Here is a 23,509-nt window from a genome sequence, read left to right on the forward strand (position 1 = left end):
TTACGTCATTTTTCACGACGTAAATAAACTATTGATCGAAAACGGCCTACTGGTAGTAATCGAATACGTCGGATCAGGAACCGTCGAGCATACAAATTTCTTTGTAAACTGAGGAAATCTTGTTAATTGGGCAAACGGTATTCAAGTTTGGTAAGTATATCACTTGAATGTCCGGCCTTTTCGTGAATTAAGCCACTGCATCTCCATGTTCACTGATGATATCGCGAGAGCGGTCGCGGTCGCGGTCGCTGCATCTGGAGTGTACACTTGGCGATTTGCGTGTAAAATCGTACAGGCTATAGATCTACCAAGGAGTTACTACACTAGGAGTGAACACTCTGCCCTTAGGGCTTTTCTTATCACTCAGAGCGGGATTATGAGGGATTAGGGGTCCAACGAAAAACAAAACGACCTCTTACGCAACGAGGTCACCCTGGTCTCGATCTCCGGACTTTTATGTCCCATGCGCGATGCCGTGCTGAACTGGCCCTCTCTAGGAGGAAACATCGACAGTCCAGTCATAATATATATTATAGGTGGTTTATCTAGACTAGCTCTATACACATGTCGATAGCTTCATCACATGCGACACACACTCTGATGTCGTGGTAGTCTAAGAATTCAGCTCTCGATTGGTACAAAGATCTCGAAAATCGGCAAACGACAAGCTGAGTTTTGACCTGATTATTGTTGAAAAATGTCCTTATTTTGTTCCATTTATATTCATATTTCAATGTAATATTAGTGGTAGACCCAGACTACCCCAGATGAAAATCATTTTTTTGGCAGACAAATGAGATTTTCTTCTTTATTTTGATGTATGACTCCACCGATCTTGGCCGTTCTTGTTAATGTGATGACCTATTGGAAACCTGTTAACATCTGCTGTGTCACTATTTTTTTATTGTCCCACTAATATATATTGGTGTGTGGTTTCAGTTCACCTGGCGGTATTATTGTGCGTGTTGGACGAGTTGAGGAACTATAGCTGCTAGCTGGGCCGGGAGGGCATGAATGAGATGACATGCATATAATTATAAGCGCTAAGCTTGGCGGATAGTTAGGATTATATTTAATGATTATTAAACAACTGTTCTAATACAATTACAAATCCATTGTGATGTCTAGACTCTAGTGATGTCTATTGATTGTCTTTGACTTTTGTGGTGATTAATGATGTTGATTGTGTTGTCAAATATGCAATTAGATCTAGGTCTATTTGTATATAAATAGTCTAATGATAATTAATCCAATGGCCGGGGTAATAATATATTTGTAAAGCGCTTAGAGACATCTGTATTAAGCGCTATACCTATACAAATTAAATATTATTATTATTAAATTAATATTATTATTACTGGTAATGTCAGGGAGCACCTCCCTGCATATTATCGATGGTAATGCCTAGATGTTTACATTTATGTTTACAATTTAAAGGTGGGGGGGGGTGGGGGTAAGAGCACATATTTTATTTTGTCCAGTTTTTGAGGAAAAATTTCGCAACGACTCAGTCAGCCGCTGAATAGTCATCAGTCGTCTTCCAAATAGTAATCGTCACGCGAGAAAGCTGTAAACATATCCTACAATGCACCGCACATGCCAGCGGTTCCGGCTGATTAACCGACCTTGCGCATGCGCTATGTGATGTTATTTACGACCGGTGCGACCAGGCGGCATTAATCCAATTTAGTGGAATGGTCGCTTGGGGAGCGCGGCATACAGGATGGGTCGTTTGACCCTAATCCAGTCCCCACTCCTAGTGTAGTAACTCCTTGGCTATACGTACTGTAGCTGTAGCCACACATAGATCCAGCTCCATTATCCTGGCTGTGTATTAAAAACAGCCATTGATTCTCAACATTTCAAACACCACTGTACAAAACTCAGTTGAGTTCACTCAAAATCGGTACTTTAGTGACAATTGATGACACCTAAATAGCAGTAAAATACAATATTTTCAACTTACAGATATAGATGTTAGAAAAATATTTTGTAAATTCAAATCATCAGTCTACTGACTATCCTGTCAAACTTAAACTCCAGAGCCTGTTTATGAAAATGATTCAAACAGCAGATTGGGTCACATTTTTTCACAATGTAAAGAGGTAGTAGACCCTAGATCTAATTACAGTTTTGACTTACAATGTTTTTCGACTACTTGAAATTATAATTTGAAGAAGTCTTCGATGGGAAAAGGGGTATTCTGAAATGTTATGGATTTGATGAAATCATGTGAAGTACGCATACCGGTATTCACAATGACTTTGCTCATCACCACGGCTATATAGGCGAGCTATATTGGGTCCATGTGTTATGTCGTTGCTGTAACAGCAGCAAATTTGACCCCTGTTGACCCGTCATGTTGAGGGGTGAGGAAAATGAGGTTTAATTTGATTAGCTCTTGTACAATACTTCAGGGAATTTAGAAAATATTTTTTCTATATCAATTATATATCTGTGAAAATTCTGTATTGGACGTTCACTCAGCTTTCCTTTGATATAAAGTTGTATTTCATTGGATAAGGTCTTTAAAAGCCCAAAGTTTACAATGATTTAATTATTAAATGATGTGATTGTTATGAACTTATGGTGTCGTCAGTTGACATGGCAATGAAGATATTTAATTTGTACGCCTCGATCCATACTAATGTAGGGATTTATTTTGAACTTCTGAAACTCCCCCTCATATCCATGATTCATCCCTTTCATATTAATAGGTCATCCCTCATTCACATTCACCCTTTTCATCCACCATCCTTTCATCTGTCTATCTCTCTCTCTCATTGGTTTCAATGTTCACCTGGTGCAGTCAAGCTTATAGTATAATTTACATATCCATGAATATTCAATATATACCCTTTTCTTTATGTTTGAATATTCAAGAATACTTTGTGATACTGATTTATACTTGTATGGGACTAAATGAATATTTATTGATTTCTTCTACTTTGCATTGAATGTATGTGGAATGCTACATAAAATGCTGTAATGCTTTGCTACATTAAAACCTGGTCAGTTAGCCAGGAGTTATCAATCGTACAACATGTCTGCTGGGCTGCCTCTGTGTACTTAAGAGTGCTAGGAATTTGTTAGAACCGCAACCCTACACTAATTACTAGATCTAGACCTACAGTGTATGTCTGTATTTTTAGAAATGTAGACCTACATGTCGATCTACCATAGATTCGAGATTATATTATCTTTCAATTGGATCTTTTTATTTAATCATACTACTTAGTTCTTCAACAATCATTCTTTTCCGATTTATTTCAAAAGCAAATGCATTGCTCTGGGCATCGATTCATGAAACCATCATAAGTGCAGGTTCACCGACAACTATACCGGTAATCATTGGAATGTGCGGAAATAACAATACACTCGTTTCATTGGGTTGTTGTCTTGTCGGTGAACTTGTACTTGTTTCATGAAACGATGCCCAGGGCTGCGTCTCATGAAACCGTCATAAGTACAAGTTGAGCGACATCCCGTTGAAACGCGTGTATTAAGTTTAACACGCATTTCAACGAAATGTCGCTCAACTTGTATTTATGACGGTTTCGTGAGACGCAGCCCTGGTAGATAAAAATTTGATTTGATTGAAAGTGCAGAGTTCGTCTATTACTAATTAATAATTTATTCACTTTCTATAATTTTTGAATTCTTTCTTCTTGCTTTTTATTTCAGAATCGAAGTGTGACATTTCTTAGTCTTACAATATGGCAACAAGCGCAGTTGCAGCACATCACCATGTTGTGAAAGCTGGATGGATGCAGAGGGAAAGTAAGTTTGAATTGAAGCCACCTTCTTCTTCTTGGCTTGGCTTCCTCCATTTTGGAGAACTGCAGTTGGTGCAGGTGTCGGTAGTACACATATAAAAAGGATAGGCAGGTTTACAGCATTGGCATCACATACATGTAGTGGAACGTTTAACATGGAGGTCAAGTATGAAGCTGAGAGAGAGATTGTGAAAGAGTGAGGGGTCAATCTAGTCGGAAAGAGAGGTGTGAGCAGGCCCCCCAAGCTCCGCCATTTTGTCCGGATCCATTAGAAGCCAAAATAAGCCCCTTGCATAATTCATGAGCCTTATGAATTATGCATTCTGTAGGATGCTCCCCACGAAAAGTGTACTGGAATGATGTTCACTACATGGTAAAAGACAATACGCGTATCAGCGTAATTAGAGAGGTCAAATAATCTACTGTACGGAATTATGGGTAATTTATTCATCACGCTGCGCGCTAGCAACGCAAGTGATTCTGCGAATCAGCGTGGATTATTCTGATGCGATCACCGTTAGGTGAAATACGCGCTCGAACTTGTATTATCGATCACCAGCTGGTGTACCCAGGATGCATCGGGAAGTGGACCTTAAAAGTTCCTCTCGTTGTTGTGTTGTTGTTGTTTTTTAATATGGGGGAGTGGCCTTAACTTCATTGAATAAGAAATACTGATATTCTTAATGTCTCGATCTTATTCCCTTTTTAGTCTATCAATAGCTGGGTCTGTTTTTGTTTTATTAAATCAAACATGCTATAAGACATATAACAACACATTCTCTGGCTATGATTATACATTTTAAATATGCTAATGTATATAGTTTCCTTATTATAGACAAACAAATTATGTGGCAAAGTGGACGGTTTTTCTCCACCCACTCTCATCGTACCTTAATGATTCCCTTTCTCTCTCTTTCTCTGTCTTTCGTAAATTATCTTCTGCAACTAACGGTTTGTTGTCTTGACTGAACAACCTGTTGCAGTTCCTTTCTGTCTCTCTTTCAGTCGTAGTTGTTATTACCACTCATTTACATTTACTCGTTATCAACTACGATCAACCATTCCATATTCACTCCATTACTGTCCACATTTCACTTGGATTATCTTCGCTTTTCCTTTTTGCAGCCTTTGCAGGAGCTTTGAACATTTTTAATGTAGAGACCAGAGAGATCGGAAAATATGTTAATCATTTTATTCAAATTTTCTAACTTGAAAACGGAAAGTGAAACATTGTTTTTCAACATCTTGACATAATTTTTTTTTTAAAGACAATGGAATTTAACACTGGAAATTTTGAATTGGGTTGCCCCCCCCCCCCAAAAAAAAAAACAACAAAAAACAACAACAACAACAAAAACCCAGAAGTGGTACCAGGGTTAGTTAGTTAGGAGGCCCATGTCCTTTATAATTTTATTTTTAAGAATAGTTTTCTCTTTTTGTATTAATTTTACATTTGTATACCGTTAATTTCACTGGGAAAACCACCCCCTTCCCTTACACATCAATACTGCCATTACTTCTAGCAACAGTAATTCTATAATTCAAAACGTTTTCATTTTCTAAATCCTTCTATTATAAACATATAACAAATATAATATTGTTTACACTTTTGCAACCTGTTACATGGTCCATGTAGAAACAGCACCAGGAAGAGGATAACAATTAGCCCCCCCCCCCCTGTTTTCTTAAGCTAGGAAGTATCAAAATATGATTCTATTAAAATTAGCAGTTTGGATACAAAAGGCAATGATGATTAGCAGTTTCCATATTAAGTGCATTTAGAGGGTTGTCTTTCAAACCTTCTTACATACAATACTTGAAGCAGCAATAATGTAATAATCTACACAACTTCAAATACAGAAGTCCATAGACTAAGGTAAATGAATTTCAACATGTATAACTATAATTAAAATATCATTGATTAATTCAATATTTGATATAGACTGATAGATCTTTATCACTCAAATTTCAAGGAAATTTCTTTCTGCCCAGCCCTCAGTTTCAGCCTATAAAATGGTAGTTGACATTGTTAAAATGTTAATGTTTATTCATTGATGATTAGTTATCTTTAATTATTTGAAAGTTGACAAGATGATAAATTCATTAGCTTTTTTAAATGTGGTACTCTACAAACATATAATACAAATAATAAATAAATAGTATGTAAATATTCAAGTTTAAACCCATCTCTACTGTCCTCTTTCATTATATGAGGGTGGCATCTTTAAGATGTAGTCCCATGTAGATGTCTTCTGCATTCATCAATGAAGTTGTAGGCTAGTTTTCAGAAGAAAGGGCTGTGATGATAACCCAAGTCTGTTGAATGGAAAAATGAAATAAGATACAGTGTATAAGAAAATAAACAACAACTAATAACATACACCCTGATACCTGCTCTGACAAAAAGAGGAAGGACTAATATTCACTTGGGATTCTAGTGGGCAAACCGTAACTATATTTCCTATAAGACTTGTTACTGACCACATGTTAGATTATTTCTGATGATCCCATTAAGACAATAGGCCTGATGGAGCTTGGATCAGACAAGTATGAAATAAGTAATACCGGTACATGTACAATGTACTTGTAATGTAAACTCGTGGTCATAATTGAATAATACTCGGTTAAGAATGGGACATAAAATGACCAAACAACTTGGAACAAAGAATGTACTGGAAATAATGCTATTGAAACATACGTCCTGTAGACTTATATTTCATGTATATTGACATTTTATTTTAAATCTAAATCACAATTTTGATATTCAGTCAAGTATTCTTTTACAAGTAACGGACAATGAAAAATATCTTTGTCAGATCTATAACTTTCTGCATGATATGTGTTCTACAATAGTTTATTGGGGGTACCTACATTGTATATTAGCACACTTGCTCGTATAAAGTGTAGTAGGCCCGCATCTCTAGATATGATTCTGTCAATATCTGTTCTTTGTTCCTCTCCTGGGTTTGTAACCAGCATGCCTTCATCATCCACTGTAGAGAAGCATCATCCTACATAAGAGAAAACAATGTAGGTACTTCAATTAAAAAGTGATAATAATAGATACATATCAACCATAATACATCCTATAAAGAGACTTTCATTAATCTTATTTTGTGTTCTTCTTCATCTTCATTGCTCAATAAGTGAAAGGACCACTTACAACAAAAAAAAGGTAATGAGGGGTTCTGTGTATACCCTACATGTATGATCATGGAGTGCCTTGAATGTGCATTAGACATTGTTCTTCTACACACAGGACCTCCTGTAAATAAGGACAAATTCCTTTTGTAAACAAAGAAAGGAAAGATATCAATATTTGTGTGCTAAGTGCAGAACTAGAATAAAATATACCCTCCACTTTAGTCGCTTGCAACATAAACTTAGTTCCATTTCCTTTTTTAGTGAATTAATACGTGGTCGTTTAATATTTGTGTGCTAAATATCCTGAAAATTTTACCTGCATGGCACTTTCAGCTTCATCTTGCATGTATAAGAAATGCTGTAATGTCTACTCATCAGTTAACTCCTTCCAGCTTGATCTTCATCAGTTTCAATCTGTTGGAACAAAAAGAAAACAAAAACCAATATGACAATCAAGGCGTCCCTTTCTCCTTAAAGGTAAAGACCAGTAATGGTCATGCGATTGCATTGTGAAAGAAACGTTGTGGAATCAATCAGAAAAGGTTGATCATCTAGCATCTAGCATCTGCAAGGTTCTGGAATCATCAAAATGATAAGAAATTTGGCCCATTCTTCGTAAAGTTACAAGCACTATACACAGAAAGATGTATATGGGACTACCCTATCTCTCTCACACGACCATGAGAGAAATAAATTTACCAAATATATGAATTAGTAGGCGGTTTCCCGGCAAATTTGTTATCATCATGTATTAGTCAAAACATATTCTTTCACATGATTGGTAATGAGAGCTTCCATTTCATTTTTTGAAATTGGGGTGTTACCAATACTGGTCTTTACCTTTAACAAAATAAAAATAGATCAAGCATAAAAGCTATTTTTCATGTCATGGTTGGCCTTAATTTTAATATGGTGTGGAAATCAACATTCCAATTTAATGGACCACAGTACAAATTAAAATTAAATGGAAGATTTAACTTGTGCTTCAAAAAGTGCTTTATATGGCCTATACATATAAAGCAGTCTTAAGTAGAATTGGTTTATTAAGACAAGAAGAAGTGGACTACATAAGTAAACGTAATTGTAGACTAGGGGTCTTCTCTTACACAAACAAATAGATTTATCAACATGAACTGCACAATTTGGAGAAGAAAAAAAATCTGTAATATATTAAAAGAATTAATAGGGGTCAGGCGCGTATGCAGGGGGGGGGGGGGGTTGGGGTTAACCCCCCCCCCTTGAGCTTTTTTTATGTGTATGTTTTTCTGGAAACCCCCCCCCCCCCCCCTTTTTTAGTGTTGATTTTTTTTTGAAGTAAAATTTTTTTTTAAAAATCCTAGTGGATGACCTAAAAAAGTTGATTCCCCCCCCCCCCCAAAAAAAAAAAAATCCTCTTACCCCCCCCCCCCCCCTCCGCTTATTCAGCGGCTGGCTGATTCGTTGCGAAGTTTTTGGCCCGATTTCAAAATGTTAAATCCCACCCCCCCCCCCCCTTGAAAAAATCCTGCATACGCCACTGTTAGCTAGGGTCTAGATCTAGTAGTAGAGTCTAGGCCTAGGTCTAGAATCTAGTAATGACAACTTGACGAGCACGCTGGACCCACACAAAATCTCAATATTAAATAAACAAATCCTAGTGTTGATGTTTTTTAAATATATTTTATTAATAAGTTTCAGGTTTACATCTAAATGAATAGGATTTTGAGTTGTTTGATTATCAATGGTCACAGATAATTTTGGTCTAAATAAAGTTGACACGCACCGCGTATGCAACTGAGCGAACAGATGGCACCGATATTGATATTAAGTAGAGTCTATAGCCTCAGAGTCCACATCTACTAAAGATTTTAACAAGAATTAATCCACTTGGATTATCAACAAAAATCATGCTTCGTAGAATATTTCATGGTGTAACGTTAAATCTAGATTCAAATTAAATCGGTGATTGGTGAATTAGATTCATGATGACGATCAAATCTCAAATAAAACTTGATTAGAAAGTTTGATCTCGATGCAAATGAGGACCGAAATTCCCCGGGGTGGGTCTGCCGGAACCCCGGGGCCCTAACTGGAGTACTAGGATGAAATGACGGCAAACCGCAGTCAAACTACTTTATGACGATGGAAATCAAAGTGCAATTTCAAGAGCAATATTTTACTAGTCTTTTCCCCAAAAATCTGTTGAGAACTGTCTCCAAATGTAACGAAATTACCGTACATTACGAAGACTATTGCAGCTTTTTCAAAATTGATGACTAAATTCACTTAATCTACTCATATTTCAATCAATTACTCACCCATTCTCAATAAACTAACTCTTCTCAGTTTGTGCGAGTGTAGTAGCGTCGTGCATAAATCTGCATAATTAAAGTGACGCAATGAGGTCAAATATATTATCCGGTTTCTTAAAACGATACTATCGATAAAATACATATTCATGAGGCTCATATCCAATCAAAAATCCGCCTCGGGTGCTTATTTTGTCTTCAAATGATCCAAAAGAGGCGGAGCCTAATCCCATTCGTCTGCATGGTTTCCGCGCGTGCTGCTTTCCGTCTAGTAATTATATTTAAACGTCTTTGGGTGTGAGAGCAGGAGCCAAGTAGCGATAGCTTTGTGAAGCATTCACCCTTCGTTTTCGAGTTGGAATAATGGCTATCCCAGCGTCTTGGCCAGTGAGCTATGAAGTTGTCTCTGAGAGTAGTGTAGAGAGGGCAGTCACCCACCAGACAATGTTAAATTCAAGAATTTTTTTTTAAATTGTCCAGAAATGGTCATCAAATTGTATTTTCTCTAGTGAGGTAATTGTCGGTAGCCCTTGTTTTTGCATCATTAATGAATAATATATGATTCTCAACTCTCTTTAATTGTGATTCTGCTCCTCCTCTTCCTTTCCCTTCTTCTGTGCGTTCTGTTCTTTCTGTTTCTATTTTCTATCTGTTCTTTCTTTTTCTATTTTCTATTTTCTATTTCTATTTTCTATTTTTCCCTAATTCCTCTATTTTTCCCTGTTTCTCTTTCTGTCACCATATGTTCGATCCCCATTTTCTATACCCTGTTTCTTTTGATTTTCCTCTCTTTGTTGTCTCTTAATCAATTTGTTTTTTAATTTATTTATCTCACCAATATTCCTCTCTATACAATATGTCATATTCAGCCGATGTATTGAAAAGATGGAAGCACTGTTTCTGTATTCTGAAGACAGATGGTATACTGTCTTACTACAGCGATGAGAAACAAAAAGATCTTCAAGGTCATATCAACCTCCCAAGAGATTGCTTTGTCCTGAAGGTATGCTTAATAATTAATGATATGTTATCTACCGGTACCCATAGAGTACCAAAGCTGTAGGAACTCAGTGTTATTTGCTCTGGTTCATAACCATTACAAGCCAGAGCAAATAACACTGAGTTCTATCTATTTATTCAGATGGTCATATCTCAGCCAATACTTAACATAATCAATTGGTTTTCGACATTTGGACATTATATTTGATGCTCTTTTGAAAAATGAAGAAAAAATTGAGAAATTACAAAAAATAGATTTTTGATGACGTCACACTTCACCATTCTATTTCAAGCAGGGCTCCGCACCCCTATTTTGAAAGGGTGGGGGATTTAAGTTTTTAGAGTTTGTATGCAGTCCAGACTTAGATTTTGCATGTCCCTGTGTTCAGGGCGCCTATCGTAATCGAGCAGTGTTATGATACTGCATGTATTTGATGTATGAAATTATATTTTAGAGGATGCCGTTCAAGTTAAAGCAGAGAAAAGAGACCACCGTAGTTTCAACCTATGTAGGTTCGTGAACTTTGAAGGAAAACAAGTTCATGTACAGGAGCTCTTCTTTTTTTTTTTAAAGGGGAACAAATATTGTGGGGGTAACTTTTTTAGTTTTACCCTTCGGCAAACTACTTTCTAGAACTTACTGGAGCCAAATAACTTTCTGCCTCTGTGTTCCTCCTCACTAAATTTGCGGAGAGTGTTGCGTCTTTGAAATGGTATTTTACACAATTTTAAAGCAGATTTAAATGATAAAGGGATGAAGACAATGATTATCTTATTTTTAAACCTGTTCTTTTGATTTAATGTAGGTAGTGTAAGAAATGTTGCACTCTTGATACAGGAACTCTCTCAAAACTCAATTTTAGGAATCAAAGAGATTTCAAGGGGTTACTTTTTTTTGTTCTGTATTTTTGCTCCAACTTAGGTAAACTTACTAGCGCTAAATCTCTATTTGTTAAATACATACATTGGTATCTAGTTTAAAGGTAAAGTTGAGTTCTGGTAAAAGAAGGTGTGGAATGGATCAGAAAAAGTTGATCATATACTGTAGCATGTAAGTATTGGTGTGCACTGCAAGGTTCTGGAGTCATCAAAATCATAATAAATTTGGCCGAGTCTTGGTAAAGTAACAAGCACTGTACACAGAAAGCTATATATGGGACAACACACATGGTGTCAGGCCTACTTTATACCTTGTTTTCCTTTCTTTGCTCATTACTCAGCCAGTATACATTTTCTAGCAAAATTCCTGGGCAAATGACATATATTTGTAATCTTGAACATTCGGTGTAAGTTTCGTTTGATTCTGTGAGAATTCATTTTCTTCTCTCTATCATCTGTGAAATTGCCAAGGACTGATCCCTGACGTTATGTTCATTTGTTTCCTTCTGCTGCATACAGGTCGCGCGTGATGTAAGTGGAGTGACCCCTCCAAGCAGCCACGATGTTATGGGTCTGATTGAGATCCGTAGTAGTAATTCTGCTACCATCTTCTGTGCCGAGTCGTACGATGATGCGCAGATGTGGAAACTCGTCTTTGATGATGTCATCAGAGCGAACGTAAGAGCGCTGTATCTAATCCTGTAAACCCATAGGGTGGTATTCTCACAAGTTAAGCCGGGACTAAGTCCAGACTAAACAAGAAGTTTAGTTCAAACTTCTATGGAATGCTAGGTTTCATCTTCCTCCTTCAATATTCATGACAAAGATAATCTACCAAAGACTTCGTTGATATTCAGTTCATACTGATATTATCTTTTTCTTCCCTTTTCATTGCAGGATTAAAATAATTTGTACAGGGTAAATGAGTTGACACCGGGCACTCCATAAAAGTATGGACTAAGTTAAGCCAGGCTAATGCCAGCCATTCCTCTTTTCTGAAACAATTCTGTGTAAAAATTACACTAAAATAGACGGTATCGCTAACTTTACTTTGAGCGATTCCTGATTATTGCTGTATAAGCTTTGTACCTCTTTCATACAGATCACCTAAAATAAAACCTGCCTCTGCAGCAGTAAATTGATATGAGAATAGTGGGCTTAACATTTCTATGTCTTTAACATACGTGGTCTTTGCTAGATCATGTAGATCATGCATATCTTGCATTAAATAAACTTTCACATGGCATGCAACTGTTCTATTCCATGAAGAAGAAAAAAACTTGATGTAACTGTTAAACTTCAGACATACATGTGTTTGATTATATATTGAGGAGATGATAGTCCATTTGAAATTTCTATCGTATCTTTCAGAGAGCTGCCCCCAATGCCCAACAGGGTCAACCTCCCCCGGTCATCAACGGCAGTGTACCCCCACCATACTACGCAGCTGGACCAGGCCCAGTCCCTCCCCAAGTCGTAACGGTCAACCCTCCCCCGGTGTATTCTGTCAACCCCTCCCCAGTGACCGTGATCACCCCCGGTTCTATTGGTACGTCCAGGGTGACCTCCACAACCTACCACCCCAATGGTCAATCGGTCAGTGTTGTCCAAAGAGGTGGTCTGAGGACCTGCTACCCTGGTCAATCGGTCACTTACGTCCAAGGAGGTGGTCTGGGGACATGTTACCCTGGTCAATCGGTCACTTACATCCAAAGAGGTGGTCTAGGGACTTGCTACCCTGTACAGCAGACGGCCTATACCTACCCTGGTCAGACAATCATCCCAAGCGGCAATGGACATGTGACCACATACAACATCCCGAACCAGAGTAAGTTGGATAGTGTTTAGATAGTGTTAGCTTATTCCCCGTCCGTAGCTTATTGGTCACGGTTGCCCTTTTCATTCGGTTCAGTTGAGCTCGGTTGTATAGCAGCATAGAAAGTAGCAGTAGTCCGAGAACTAGATTGTACAATTTTAACATTGTAAAAATGGCCATTGAATAAGAACTCCAATAAAAAACAACTTAAGTTCAGCCAGAAGGGATAAGACCACCCAGCAAGCCAGCTAGGTCACTGTGACAGGTGGCTATCTCATTAACTCAGCTCTCAATTAACATAAGAAAAGAGGATCATGGGGGACCAACAGGCACTGATTGGGGAAGTTTTCTATATAGAGGGAGCAAGTAACTACCAGTAGGACAGTGGGGCTTTAAGTCCTAAGTCTCCAAGTGAATTACATAATGATCAATGAATGCTTATAGATGTTAGCATATCATTTTTGTAGATTTTTCATATATCTATACCTAATTTTTATGCTCAAATTCATTTATCATATCCTGTTTTTTAACAGCCACCACCCAAGTGTATCAGACCAGATACTACTAAGGTTTGCTTCACATCATTCACTATGGTGAGTCACAGTTATTTGCTTATTTGTGGTTTTGTTGTGGTAAATACTAATTTATTCTTAATAATACCTAATTGTGGGTGTCATTAATTACTTAAATACTAGATGAGTTTCAATTTTTAATGTGTTAATTGTAAAGGGTTGGCCTCTTACAAGGCTATTTCCTTTTTGGCTCCTGCCTTCCTCACTTTTTATAATTCATCTCATGTATTGTCATACATTTGTTTGTTTAGGAGGAATAAATAAAACTGAAACTGAAAATGTATCCTGTTTGGTTCCCCTGAACGTTGTATATGGTAGATAATACCAAATTTGTGGATTCTTTGTCATTTGATATGATTTGATTTTGATTGTTATACCCAAAGTCTGTCATCGGTTTTAAAGTAACAATAAATGATCTTGGTCCTGTTTCATATAACTCATTATCAATAACAAGTTACAATTACTGTTATAAGCTACTGCAATCATGGCATTTGATTGGCTGAGAGCAAGTTTGTCATAGAAATAAGCATTTGTTATTGATAGTATAGTAATAATGACTGCTATGAGAGACATAGTTGTTTTATACGCTCAAGGGCGGGGGAGGTTACATCGTGCTATCGCCCCAAGGCGTGCCGAGGGGTGATAGCACGATGTAACCTCCCTGAGAGCCTATAAAAAATACTATGCCTCGAATATTAAAGCAGTCATAACTTTTATAAACCGCAAAGGGTCATAGAATACATGTGCGACTTACCAATCGTGGTAATCAAGTTTGTTCGTCTGCGCTATGTTTGTAGCAACCAAATTAATCGCACAAAGAAATCTACGGTAGTCGTGCTCCGCACAAACTAAGTCAATTAACACCTAAAGAGGGGATCGCAGTACTCATACCCCCTACCAGTCAATAGTCTTGTATTAAGTGCCCTATTATTGTATGTGTGGTCCTGCCCCTTGCCAGTTGATGAGGAAGTTTTTTCTCTTCTTCTGCCAGAGGACCTAGATGTAATTCAACTGTAACTTCTTTTATTTCTTTCGAAATAATGTTGACTTTTATATTTGAAAATTATGCAGTTGATATTGGTTCATAGTCTCCTACCTTGTTCTTTCTCTCTCTCTCTCTCTCTCTCTCTATCTCTCTCTCTTTCTCTCTCTCTCTCTCTCTCATACATGCTGGTGTGTCCAATTTACAGATCATCTTCGTCATCAATGATCAGGAAAGAGGTGTGGATAATAAAGCTACCACAAGCTGAGTTTGTTGCCCAGCGTGACTTGCCCCGCTCTCCCATTGCTCTTCATTCTTGTTAAGTATAAAGCAAAGACAAACACAGAAATGCACCACTCAAATTTCTCTCTGCATTCAAGCCCATCATTTTATGTCAGGATGTATGAATGAGAGTCACTGGAAATTTGTGACCCAAAATGAGAATAAGCACGAAATTTGTCCTTCACCAAATAGAATTGCAGCTAAACATCCTGATATTATTTTAGTACTTTACTCCAGATTACTAACGAATGTATATATTGTTGTGGCGTGTTTGTGTAAATGCATTTGAATACATTATGACTTGCATGAGACTATTAAACTGAATCAATGAAAGTTGGTGAAATTTATGTACAATTTATGTTTGTCATGCAAGAGGCAAGAAAATCGTATTTGAAACAATATTGAGAAATTATTGTATCCTTTTACATTTAAGTAATAATAATGATGATGATAATGATGAATTCGTGTACATATCTTCTGTATTCTTAATTAATTTCAATATACTACTTTTCTGTGTAAGAGATTGACATTCCATTTCTCCCAATCTTTATATCTTTATTAAAATTCTAAAACTTTTTTAATTGTGCCTTTTTCAGAAGATTGATGTGTGATTGATAAATTACTCTTGAAGAAATTATTTCACCTTTATTATGTATATTGTGTGTGTTTTTCATGTAATTTGAACAATTTTGCATGTATGACTGGTGAATGTGAATTATTATACATATTTCAAAATTTAACCATTTTAAGACAGGATTTGTTTTAAAAGCTAAAATGATTACATGTTGTTCTTCAAATTGGCAACAATAATGTTTTTTGTTTCTTATATTGCTACATTGTTCCAACAAAATGTAATGTCTCTAACTGTGCCAGGAGTGTAATTTTTTTTGACAAACATGGCACATTATAAATGTTCACTATTATTATTATTATTATCATTACAGACTGTCCAAAAAGTTGAAAAAATTGCAAAATTTGATCATGAAAATAATGATTCAGAAAACCTCACAATGGGCTGCCAATTTAAGGATTTTAAAGCTTATATTCCTTTTTTTATACTCCTGGCATCAAACGCAATATGATCAAGCATTTTTTTGTAAGGCTCTCAATCAAAAGTTATTGAGTCAAACCACAAAATCTGGAATGATTGTCCTGGGGGGCTTTTCACAAAACTCGTCATCAGCGACAAATGACAGTTTTTGTTATAAGCTACTGAAATACTTGCTTCTGATTGGTTATCAATAGATTTGTCACTGATTTTTGTCATTTGTCATTGAAAAAAGGCTTTGTGAAACGGGTCCCTGAAAGGGTTCCAGTGATTTTGTTGACGTGTAGCATCTGATTTTATCGTCAGCTGCTGTTGAACTGTAGTTAAACGAGAGTCAATACTTGTATGATCTATTTCCAATGATTCTTAGACAGTGTATTTAAATGGTAGTAAAGCTATGTGAATATGAGTCTGCTGATGTTATGTATGAAAAGGGCAGAGTACAACAATAAATCCATGAAAATATGACTTGACACATGAAATAACATAAATGTACATAATGCGAGTCTGCTGATGTTATGTATGGAAAGAGCAAAGTACAACAATAAATCCATGAAAATAAGACTTACTGTTAATATAACACATAAAATGACATAAATGTACATTTTTAGTAGTTCTTGTACAAACTGCTTTGTTTGTAGAATTGTAGAGGAGTCGTAGTTGAGCAGGTTTAATCACTCAACTGAGAATGCAGAGGTCGAAGGTCGATCCCCGGCATGGCACTCATGTCTGTGAGCTTGTTTTGATTTTTTTTAAATTTTATCAATGCCCTTTCAGACACGAGGTTTTTAAAGAGCCCCCCCTCCCCCGCCAAAAAAGAAGGCAACATACAAATTGGTTTATTGTAACACACTGACCAGGGAGTACATGTCCAAGGGGAGTTTAGTTGCCATTTTCATTCCACCCCCCCCCCCTCCCCCATTAGATTCCTCTTGCCATTAATGTACTTGTAAAAAGATTTTCTTTTTTTAAGGTGGTTAATTGTCTCGTTAATGTCCCCGTGTCTGATCAAGACTTTGAGTACTTCGTAGCTTCCTGCAAATCAAGTCTGCCTTAAAATTATTAGCATCTTAATGTTAAATATATGGAAGTAGAATTACTGTATTTGACAAGTTCAACGTTTGGTTCACCTAATTATGTCAGCTTTGTAATTATTAGCTTTGAATAACAGTGATGTAAATTTTCTCTAAAATGTTCCTCAGATACAGGTTTATCTGTATATCATGCTTTATCATATAAAATCAATTACAGTCAAACCTACGAAGGAAAACACCAAAGTTGGCCACTGTACACAGATGACCTTTATAGACAGGTTATACAACACATTTTCTTCTTCAAGGAAGCCAATAATGGGTTAGAAGTATAGAGGTGGCCACTTAGACAGGTTTGACTGTGTTATGTACCAGTAATTATATATATTTTTTTAGATTAGAGTGTATGAAAAAGGTTATTGTATACTTATAAAGCTTTAACGTTATTAGACTAAGTGAAGTCTTTTGTGTGTATTCTTTTGATACTGGTGAACATGTACAGATAGGAGAGGGATGGAAGGAGAAAGGATGAATAAAAGGGAAAGAGAGAGAGGGAGGGGAGAGGAAAGAGGAGAGGAAAGAGAGAGAGGGGAGAGGAAAGAGAGAGAGGGAGGGGAGAGGAAAGAGGAGAGGAAAGAGAGAGAGAGGGGAGAGGAAAGAGAGAGAGAGAGAGAGGGGGAGAGCAAAGAGAGAGAGAGAGGGATGTAGAGAGAGAGAGAGAGGGGAGAGGAAAGAGAGAGAGAGGGGAGAGGAAAGAGAGAGAGAGGGAGAGGAAAGAGAGAGAGGGGAGAGGAAAGAGAGGGGAGAGAGGAAAGAGAGAGGGGAGAGGAAAGAGAGAGAGGGGAGAGGAGAGAGAGGGGGAGCATCTGTGAAATGCTATCAAATTCATCTTTCTCTTCCATCCTCCCTCCCTCTCTTTCTCTCTCTCCCTCGCTCTCTTTCCCACCCTCTCTAGCTATGCAGATCATACTGTAGCACATTACAGTCACAGCTCAACACTGACACTGCTCCTTTGGCAAATGACCCTTTATATTTACCACCAAAAAAAACGAAATTCTTCAATTGAGACATACTTGTCCATCTATACATCATGAAAACTATTTTTTTTAAATTTAATTTTTTTTAAAGGACCCTTTGCTGTAAAAGCTAAAGACAAGCTCTGTAAAAGCTAAAGACAAGCTCTAAAACATTTAAAAATACACATAAAAACAAACATAATACATATCGCTCAGTTTTTTTCTCCATTTATTTTCCTTACCACAAACAATTCATGTACACCATTTACTACTTGTGAAAATTACTTTGAAACACGAGTCTGTTGGATAATTCTAATAAAATAAGACAGAAGTGGGCTTTTACAATAGTAACTTACAAATACCTACATTACAAAGTGTACTATTTACATGATGCACATAATAAAAAATATTTAATGCATTTTTTAAAGTTATGTACATTGAGACAGTTGGATGCAAACAAAATAGGAGAGGGGACTGCCTAAAATTAATGTCCATTGTATTTATCAAATTTAAAGGCATCGTTTAACAATGTTAAACCTGAGATGCATGGCTCTAGGTGTTATCAGTGTTGGTGTGTTGTGGTATAATATTGAAGCCCTAAACAAAATCTTGCTTCAAAATGATCATGAAGTGCCGTTTTTTTAAAACTTTGAGTGACCGGTTTTACCATACTCATTTTTCCCAATAGACTGTAGTGTTATGAAAACCAATAGGAAAACAAATTTTTAGATTTTGTTTTCCAATCATATAATCAGACAGGTGATCGGCTTGTAAAATTCATGGAGTCCCTGAGTTACCCAAAGGTTTACCATATAATTATCATTGCAGCATGAGCTAAATCCAGGATTTTGTTTCAGAATCTGAGACAAAGTTATCCAATCCTCTTAATTCAGTAATGTCTGAGTTTGTTAATGCCCATTCTACCTTTATCATGATCCATCTGAATGTAATGATGCACCTTGCATGTCATACAGGTGGGCATGTACTGTAACTTCCTATGAATTAAATCCACTCTTGTTATCCAATATTTGAATTAAATCATTAAAATAATTATTTTAACTGTTTGGTCGACCAAATGTAAACAGACAAGGAACTGACATGGTTAAATTTTTTCACCACACTGTGCATGTATGGTACACTCGATGCACAAAACCATTTCACAATGTATCAAAATCTGACTGGAATAGTTAGTTATCTTACAATAATAAGAGTAAAGTCTGAAGTTTATGATATCAGAAGGGTGCCTCTAAAAAAATGTAAAGTTTGAGGTCTGAACTGGCCAGCTACTCATGGCTCTGCTCCACAATACAATATTACTTTGATAAATCATTACAATCCATCCAGATCTTGACGCTCTAAGAACTCTTTTTCTTGTTCTTCCTAAGCTCAAATGAGGCGGAAAGAACCTTTGCTCATGCAGGGCTTTTTCTATGGAATGCTCCAGCACAAAGAGAAGTGAGTACTTATAGAAACATTGTTGCACGCAGCTACATTTTCATGTTCCCACTTGCTATTCAACTTAAAAAATAAAAAAAAGGTAAAAATTTAAATAAAATAGAAAACAAGCGATTTATTGTGGCATTATGAGCAGCCTTCAACCCAAGTTCATCGCCCTCGGCAACACCAAACTGTGCTTCTTCAGTAGACGCGAGTGTCTATTCCTCAAGTTGTTCGCAAGTCGGCAACTGCTCTGTACCCAACACAGCAACGTATACATGTACAACCAAGACAACGAAGGTGCAGCACATTCGCAATGTTCACATTATAGACCCAGGACATCAGCCAAGTGGAGAATGGTGACCAAATCTTGGGTGGCATACCTCCTTTGTTCTCCAGCATCAGACATGTTCTCTCTTGAGTACAGTGGTTGGGCACCATACAACAGGTGTCTCATGGGAATAAGTTCAATGCACTTTCCAGTTCATTGCATGTAAGTTCAACCTTGTGTTTCTTGGTTAATGAATGTATTTCTCCAGGAATCTTTTATGGAATTCTGACCGTAGAGTATCATTGATGAACTTCTTCTCCTTCTTATCGTCCTCCCCCCTGGCACAATTCTTGAAGACCACATCATCATCCCACCTAAGAAGAAACAAAGTACAACAAATATCACATTATTTAAAGCTTATCTGTACTAGTTTACAGGAGGGATTATTACGCCCTGCAAGGTCACTGGACAGGTGGTTATCTCATCAACTCAGCTCTCAATTCACATAAGAAAAAGAGGATCATGGGCGACCAATGGTCACCGATTAGGCATTGTTTGTTATATAGAGGGCGCAAGTAGCTACAAGTAGTGCAGTGGGCCTTTAAAAGTCTTCATTAATAAAGAAATGAAAAAATGGACATCATGTTTGCCTCCGACGACGACACTAACATTTCATTTTATGTTAAATAACACACAGAAAGAATCCATACATTTGATTGGCCACTTGCGGACCACCTGGCCTAAAACATCTATTATCATTCGCACACACTTCTCCACCTCTCAATTTTTGTCTACGGTAACACAAATGATAATGCATGATCAATCACAGAATATTGATTGCTCAAACATGATTTCTCCCTTCAATTGCATGTAAAATTATCTGTGGATATTAAACGTTTGAAACTGATTTTTATCCTCACTGTGTACACAAAAATTGAGTGTCTTTAGCCACCATATGCAGATTTGTAATAAAAATCTTGAGTGAATCAAATATTAAGATGACCATAGTAATAACTGGGTACACTCTTGATCAATGTGCGACGGCATCAAGTCCAAAATTCTTCACCTAAATTCTTTTTTTTTAAAGGTGAAGATGATTATTGGTATTGATCATGACAAAATATTTCATGTTTGGAAGTTTTTCATAAAATGGAAAAAGACCTACTTAGTGCAGTAAAAGAAAGCAGCATTCCATTCAACTTCGGATAGGACGTTAAGAACCCACTGCACTATTCGTATAAGAGTAGGGGAAACCTCGGTGTAGTGGTCCACCTGCACACACCCCAAGTATAGTACGATAATACTCTGTTAAGAGGTATGTACTCAAAATGGAAGAAGAACTTGGCTGAGCCTTTTTTTAGAGCAGTTGCATCTGTCACCTCAGAAAATAGTTTTACTATCTCACACATCACCATCAAATATATCACATATCATCTGTTTGGAGCAAGAGGGACATTAACTCCTATCCTCTGACACAGAGTTAACGCCCCTCTATCTCTGAACAAGCCATGTCATTGCGTAAGGTAAAGAAACACATCAAGTTTTCTGACCTTCTTTTGACCTTGAAGTCAGCTTTTTGCGATGCCGACATGAGAGGATTACCACTCAGAATGTTTTCTGTTCTTATCCTCTCCTCTTCTACTTTCTTCTCTTGCTCCTGAAAGTAAAAGAAAGATTAAGATGGAGAGAAAGATCATAAGAAATAGAACAAGTTTTCCATTGAATGTAGGGTTTCATCGCTTTGTTTTCTATTACGGTATAATTACTCATTCTCTAGTCATAATTTTTCTGTCTTACCTACTTTCTAACATACTTTTTAAATGCATTCTAAGAATATCAAATCATAAATTTCATTAATTGTGAATATTGGTGTCACCACTTTTATCAATATATGCTCTTTGTATATTTTCGACAAATTATCTTGTGAAGCACTTGCATAGAAATCTTGCACTAAGCACTCTAGAAAAAACATGTGTTACACATGTATTATGATCATTATTATCATCATTTTTAAAAATCCATTTATAGCTGATTGCAATTTGTGTAGAGGCCTTAAAGTCCCTCTGCACTAGTTTGGCATGGAGGGATTAGACCTCCCTGCATGGTCACTGGTAAGTGCTTATCTCATCAAATCAGCTCTCAATTAACATAAGAAAAAGGGGATCATTGGGGATCAACGGGTACCACTTAGACATTGTTTGCTGTATAGAGGGTGCAAGTAGCTATAAGTAGTGCAGTGGGGCTTTAAAACAAGGATTAACTGAACAGGGGGTGTTTCACAAAGATCTTAAGTTGAACTTATTTCTAAGTTGGACTTAAAAATTATGGAAAGCCATTAGCATCATTGAAAATATTTTGTAAAAGTTATTTCATAAGGCATAAAATGTTGATTCAAATGATCCATACTTTCTATTATCAGGGAGATTTCATGTTCTTGATGTGGAATTTATGAAAAGTCTAAAATACTTCAATTTTTGCTTTTGGAAATATTTTATTTTTAGGCTACAAATGGCTCTCCATAATTTTTAAGTCCAACTTAGAGTTAAGTTCGACTTAGGATCTTTGTAAAACACCCCCCAGGAGTTTATTTCTGACCTTCCTAGAGCTTTCCTGAGCTCTCTCTTTCTTGATTTTGTTGAGTTCAGCAAGAAGTTCAGCTGTCTCATCATCACTGTCATCAGATGCATCCTATACGGAACAATAAAAACACAGCAAAACATCATATTATATGTAAGATAATACAGTAAATGTTAAAGTTGCTCATGCATGGGTACATAGAGGGCAGCACACTGAGCCAATTGGCATTACGCTCCCCTGCGTACTAGCGTCCCTTTATCCGTACGTCTGTACAGGAGTGTAATACATTGGCTCAGTGTTTGCCAAGTTGCCTATTTCATGAATGACTATATACCCATATATACCCATGCATGAACATCTTTGTCAGTAGGGTTTTATTTGTGGACAGAGAGAGAGGAGGACATTTTTGAGAAAAAATAAGAACAGAAAGAAAATTTGTAAATTAGAGGATTTCTCCAAAGACATTTTTAACAAGAATCAGTCATCATGTGATTTGTTGACAGAAGAAAATTTGAATTATGTCAACATGGTTTTATTTGTGGACAGCTAGAGAGGAGGAAATTTTTGAGAAGAAATGAAAATAGAAAGAAAATGAGAAAGAAGAAGGGATAGGAGAATCTAGATGTAGAGGAATAACAAGAACAAAACAAGAGAAGGAGGAGACGATAGTGATAGATATAAAAATGAAGAAAGGGAATAAGGTGAAGGAGGACAATAAATAGAAGAGGAAGAGGAGGGAAAAGAGGGGAAATTGAGACCAACTAGTTGAAAGGAAAGTGAAGAATAATAAGGATGAACAAATTATTTTGCAAAAGGAGTGATGGCTCCGTGGTAAGAGCAGTAGTCTCGTAACTGAGAGGTCCCAGGTTTGATTTATAGGCTTCTGTCCTTTGGTACGGCATTAATCCTCATTACCAAGTCCCTCAGAGAGGATTTGCAGCCGTCTGTCCCCTGGTTGCTTACTTACGAGCATATACATGCTTCCTTAGTAGTCGGGTAGAACAATCATCAACTATCAATCACCATCAGAAGAGAATAAAACAAAAAGCATTTGAGCCAATACTCACATCATCTTCATCCTCATTATCAAGGGGATCATCAGCATCTAGATTAGCAGCTGGTATCTGTTCTAACCTCGGTCTCTTAGTACTACTGCTACTCGACGACTCTGAAAGGAAAAAAATAGTTAATGCTTCAGTCACTTCTCGCATGAAATTTGAAAAGGCAGGGCCATGTTTCTAGGCATGTATTTAGAGGACCAATAACTTGAAAACTAATGCCTCACTTGTCAACTTACTTGGGAATCAGGACCTCCCAGTTGCATAAATATTACTCTAACAAAAAAGCTTCTCGAGAACCCCCTTGCATTTTTACAAAGACTTCTTCTTAGG

The 23,509-nt window shown here is 36.9% G+C and overlaps 2 protein-coding genes and 1 long non-coding RNA gene across 4 annotated transcripts in view; 1 reads left to right on the forward strand and 2 right to left on the reverse strand.

Annotated features, from left to right (window-relative positions):
* LOC592453 (pleckstrin homology domain-containing family B member 2) lies at positions 1 to 19,589 on the forward strand. 2 transcript variants are annotated; one of them, XM_030982136.1, is made up of 8 exons: positions 1 to 150; positions 3,685 to 3,780; positions 10,078 to 10,211; positions 11,606 to 11,764; positions 12,458 to 12,914; positions 13,436 to 13,495; positions 14,475 to 14,476; positions 19,577 to 19,589. In XM_030982136.1, the coding sequence occupies exons 2-6, from the start codon at positions 3,717 to 3,719 to the stop codon at positions 13,468 to 13,470; spliced, it is 849 nt and encodes a 282-aa protein (XP_030837996.1). In that variant the 5' UTR covers positions 1 to 150; positions 3,685 to 3,716; the 3' UTR covers positions 13,471 to 13,495; positions 14,475 to 14,476; positions 19,577 to 19,589. The 2 variants fall into 2 exon arrangements, with proteins under 2 accessions (XP_030837996.1, XP_030837995.1); XM_030982135.1 differs by lacking the exons at positions 14,475 to 14,476; positions 19,577 to 19,589 and adding an exon at positions 14,665 to 17,272 and having other exon boundaries at positions 2 to 150.
* Positions 6,030 to 7,266, reverse strand: LOC115922712. Its single transcript, XR_004063571.1, has 3 exons — positions 7,237 to 7,266; positions 6,648 to 6,787; positions 6,030 to 6,092 (listed from the first exon to the last, which is right to left on the reverse strand). It is a non-coding gene; the product is annotated as an uncharacterized LOC115922712 (long non-coding RNA).
* Positions 19,041 to 23,509, reverse strand: part of LOC592411 (protein CWC15 homolog A) — a 10,002-nt gene continuing 5,533 nt past the window's right edge. The window contains exons 4-7 of the mRNA XM_030982137.1: positions 23,186 to 23,286; positions 22,137 to 22,229; positions 21,092 to 21,198; positions 19,041 to 19,915 (exon numbers count right to left, since the gene is read on the reverse strand). Of these exons, the coding sequence (XP_030837997.1) occupies positions 19,789 to 19,915; positions 21,092 to 21,198; positions 22,137 to 22,229; positions 23,186 to 23,286 (428 nt within the window). The 3' untranslated portion in view covers positions 19,041 to 19,788. The remainder of the gene's footprint in view (positions 19,916 to 21,091; positions 21,199 to 22,136; positions 22,230 to 23,185; positions 23,287 to 23,509) is intronic.

This window comes from Strongylocentrotus purpuratus, unplaced genomic scaffold, assembly GCF_000002235.5.
Source record: "Strongylocentrotus purpuratus isolate Spur 01 unplaced genomic scaffold, Spur_5.0 spur5_scaffold_12, whole genome shotgun sequence".
NCBI classification, from domain to species: Eukaryota; Metazoa; Echinodermata; class Echinoidea; order Camarodonta; family Strongylocentrotidae; genus Strongylocentrotus; species Strongylocentrotus purpuratus.

What these genes read in the sequence shown, in the direction of transcription:
- LOC592453 (XM_030982136.1), top strand. Translation starts at nt 3,717, where the DNA reads ATGGCAACAAGCGCAGTTGCAGCACATCACCATGTTGTGAAAGCTGGA. An exon ending in TGGATGGATGCAGAGGGAAA is followed by an intron (nt 3,781 to 10,077) that starts GTAAGTTTGAAT and finishes TGTCATATTCAG; the next exon opens with CCGATGTATTGAAAAGATGG. An exon ending in ATGATGTCATCAGAGCGAAC is followed by an intron (nt 11,765 to 12,457) that starts GTAAGAGCGCTG and finishes CGTATCTTTCAG; the next exon opens with AGAGCTGCCCCCAATGCCCA.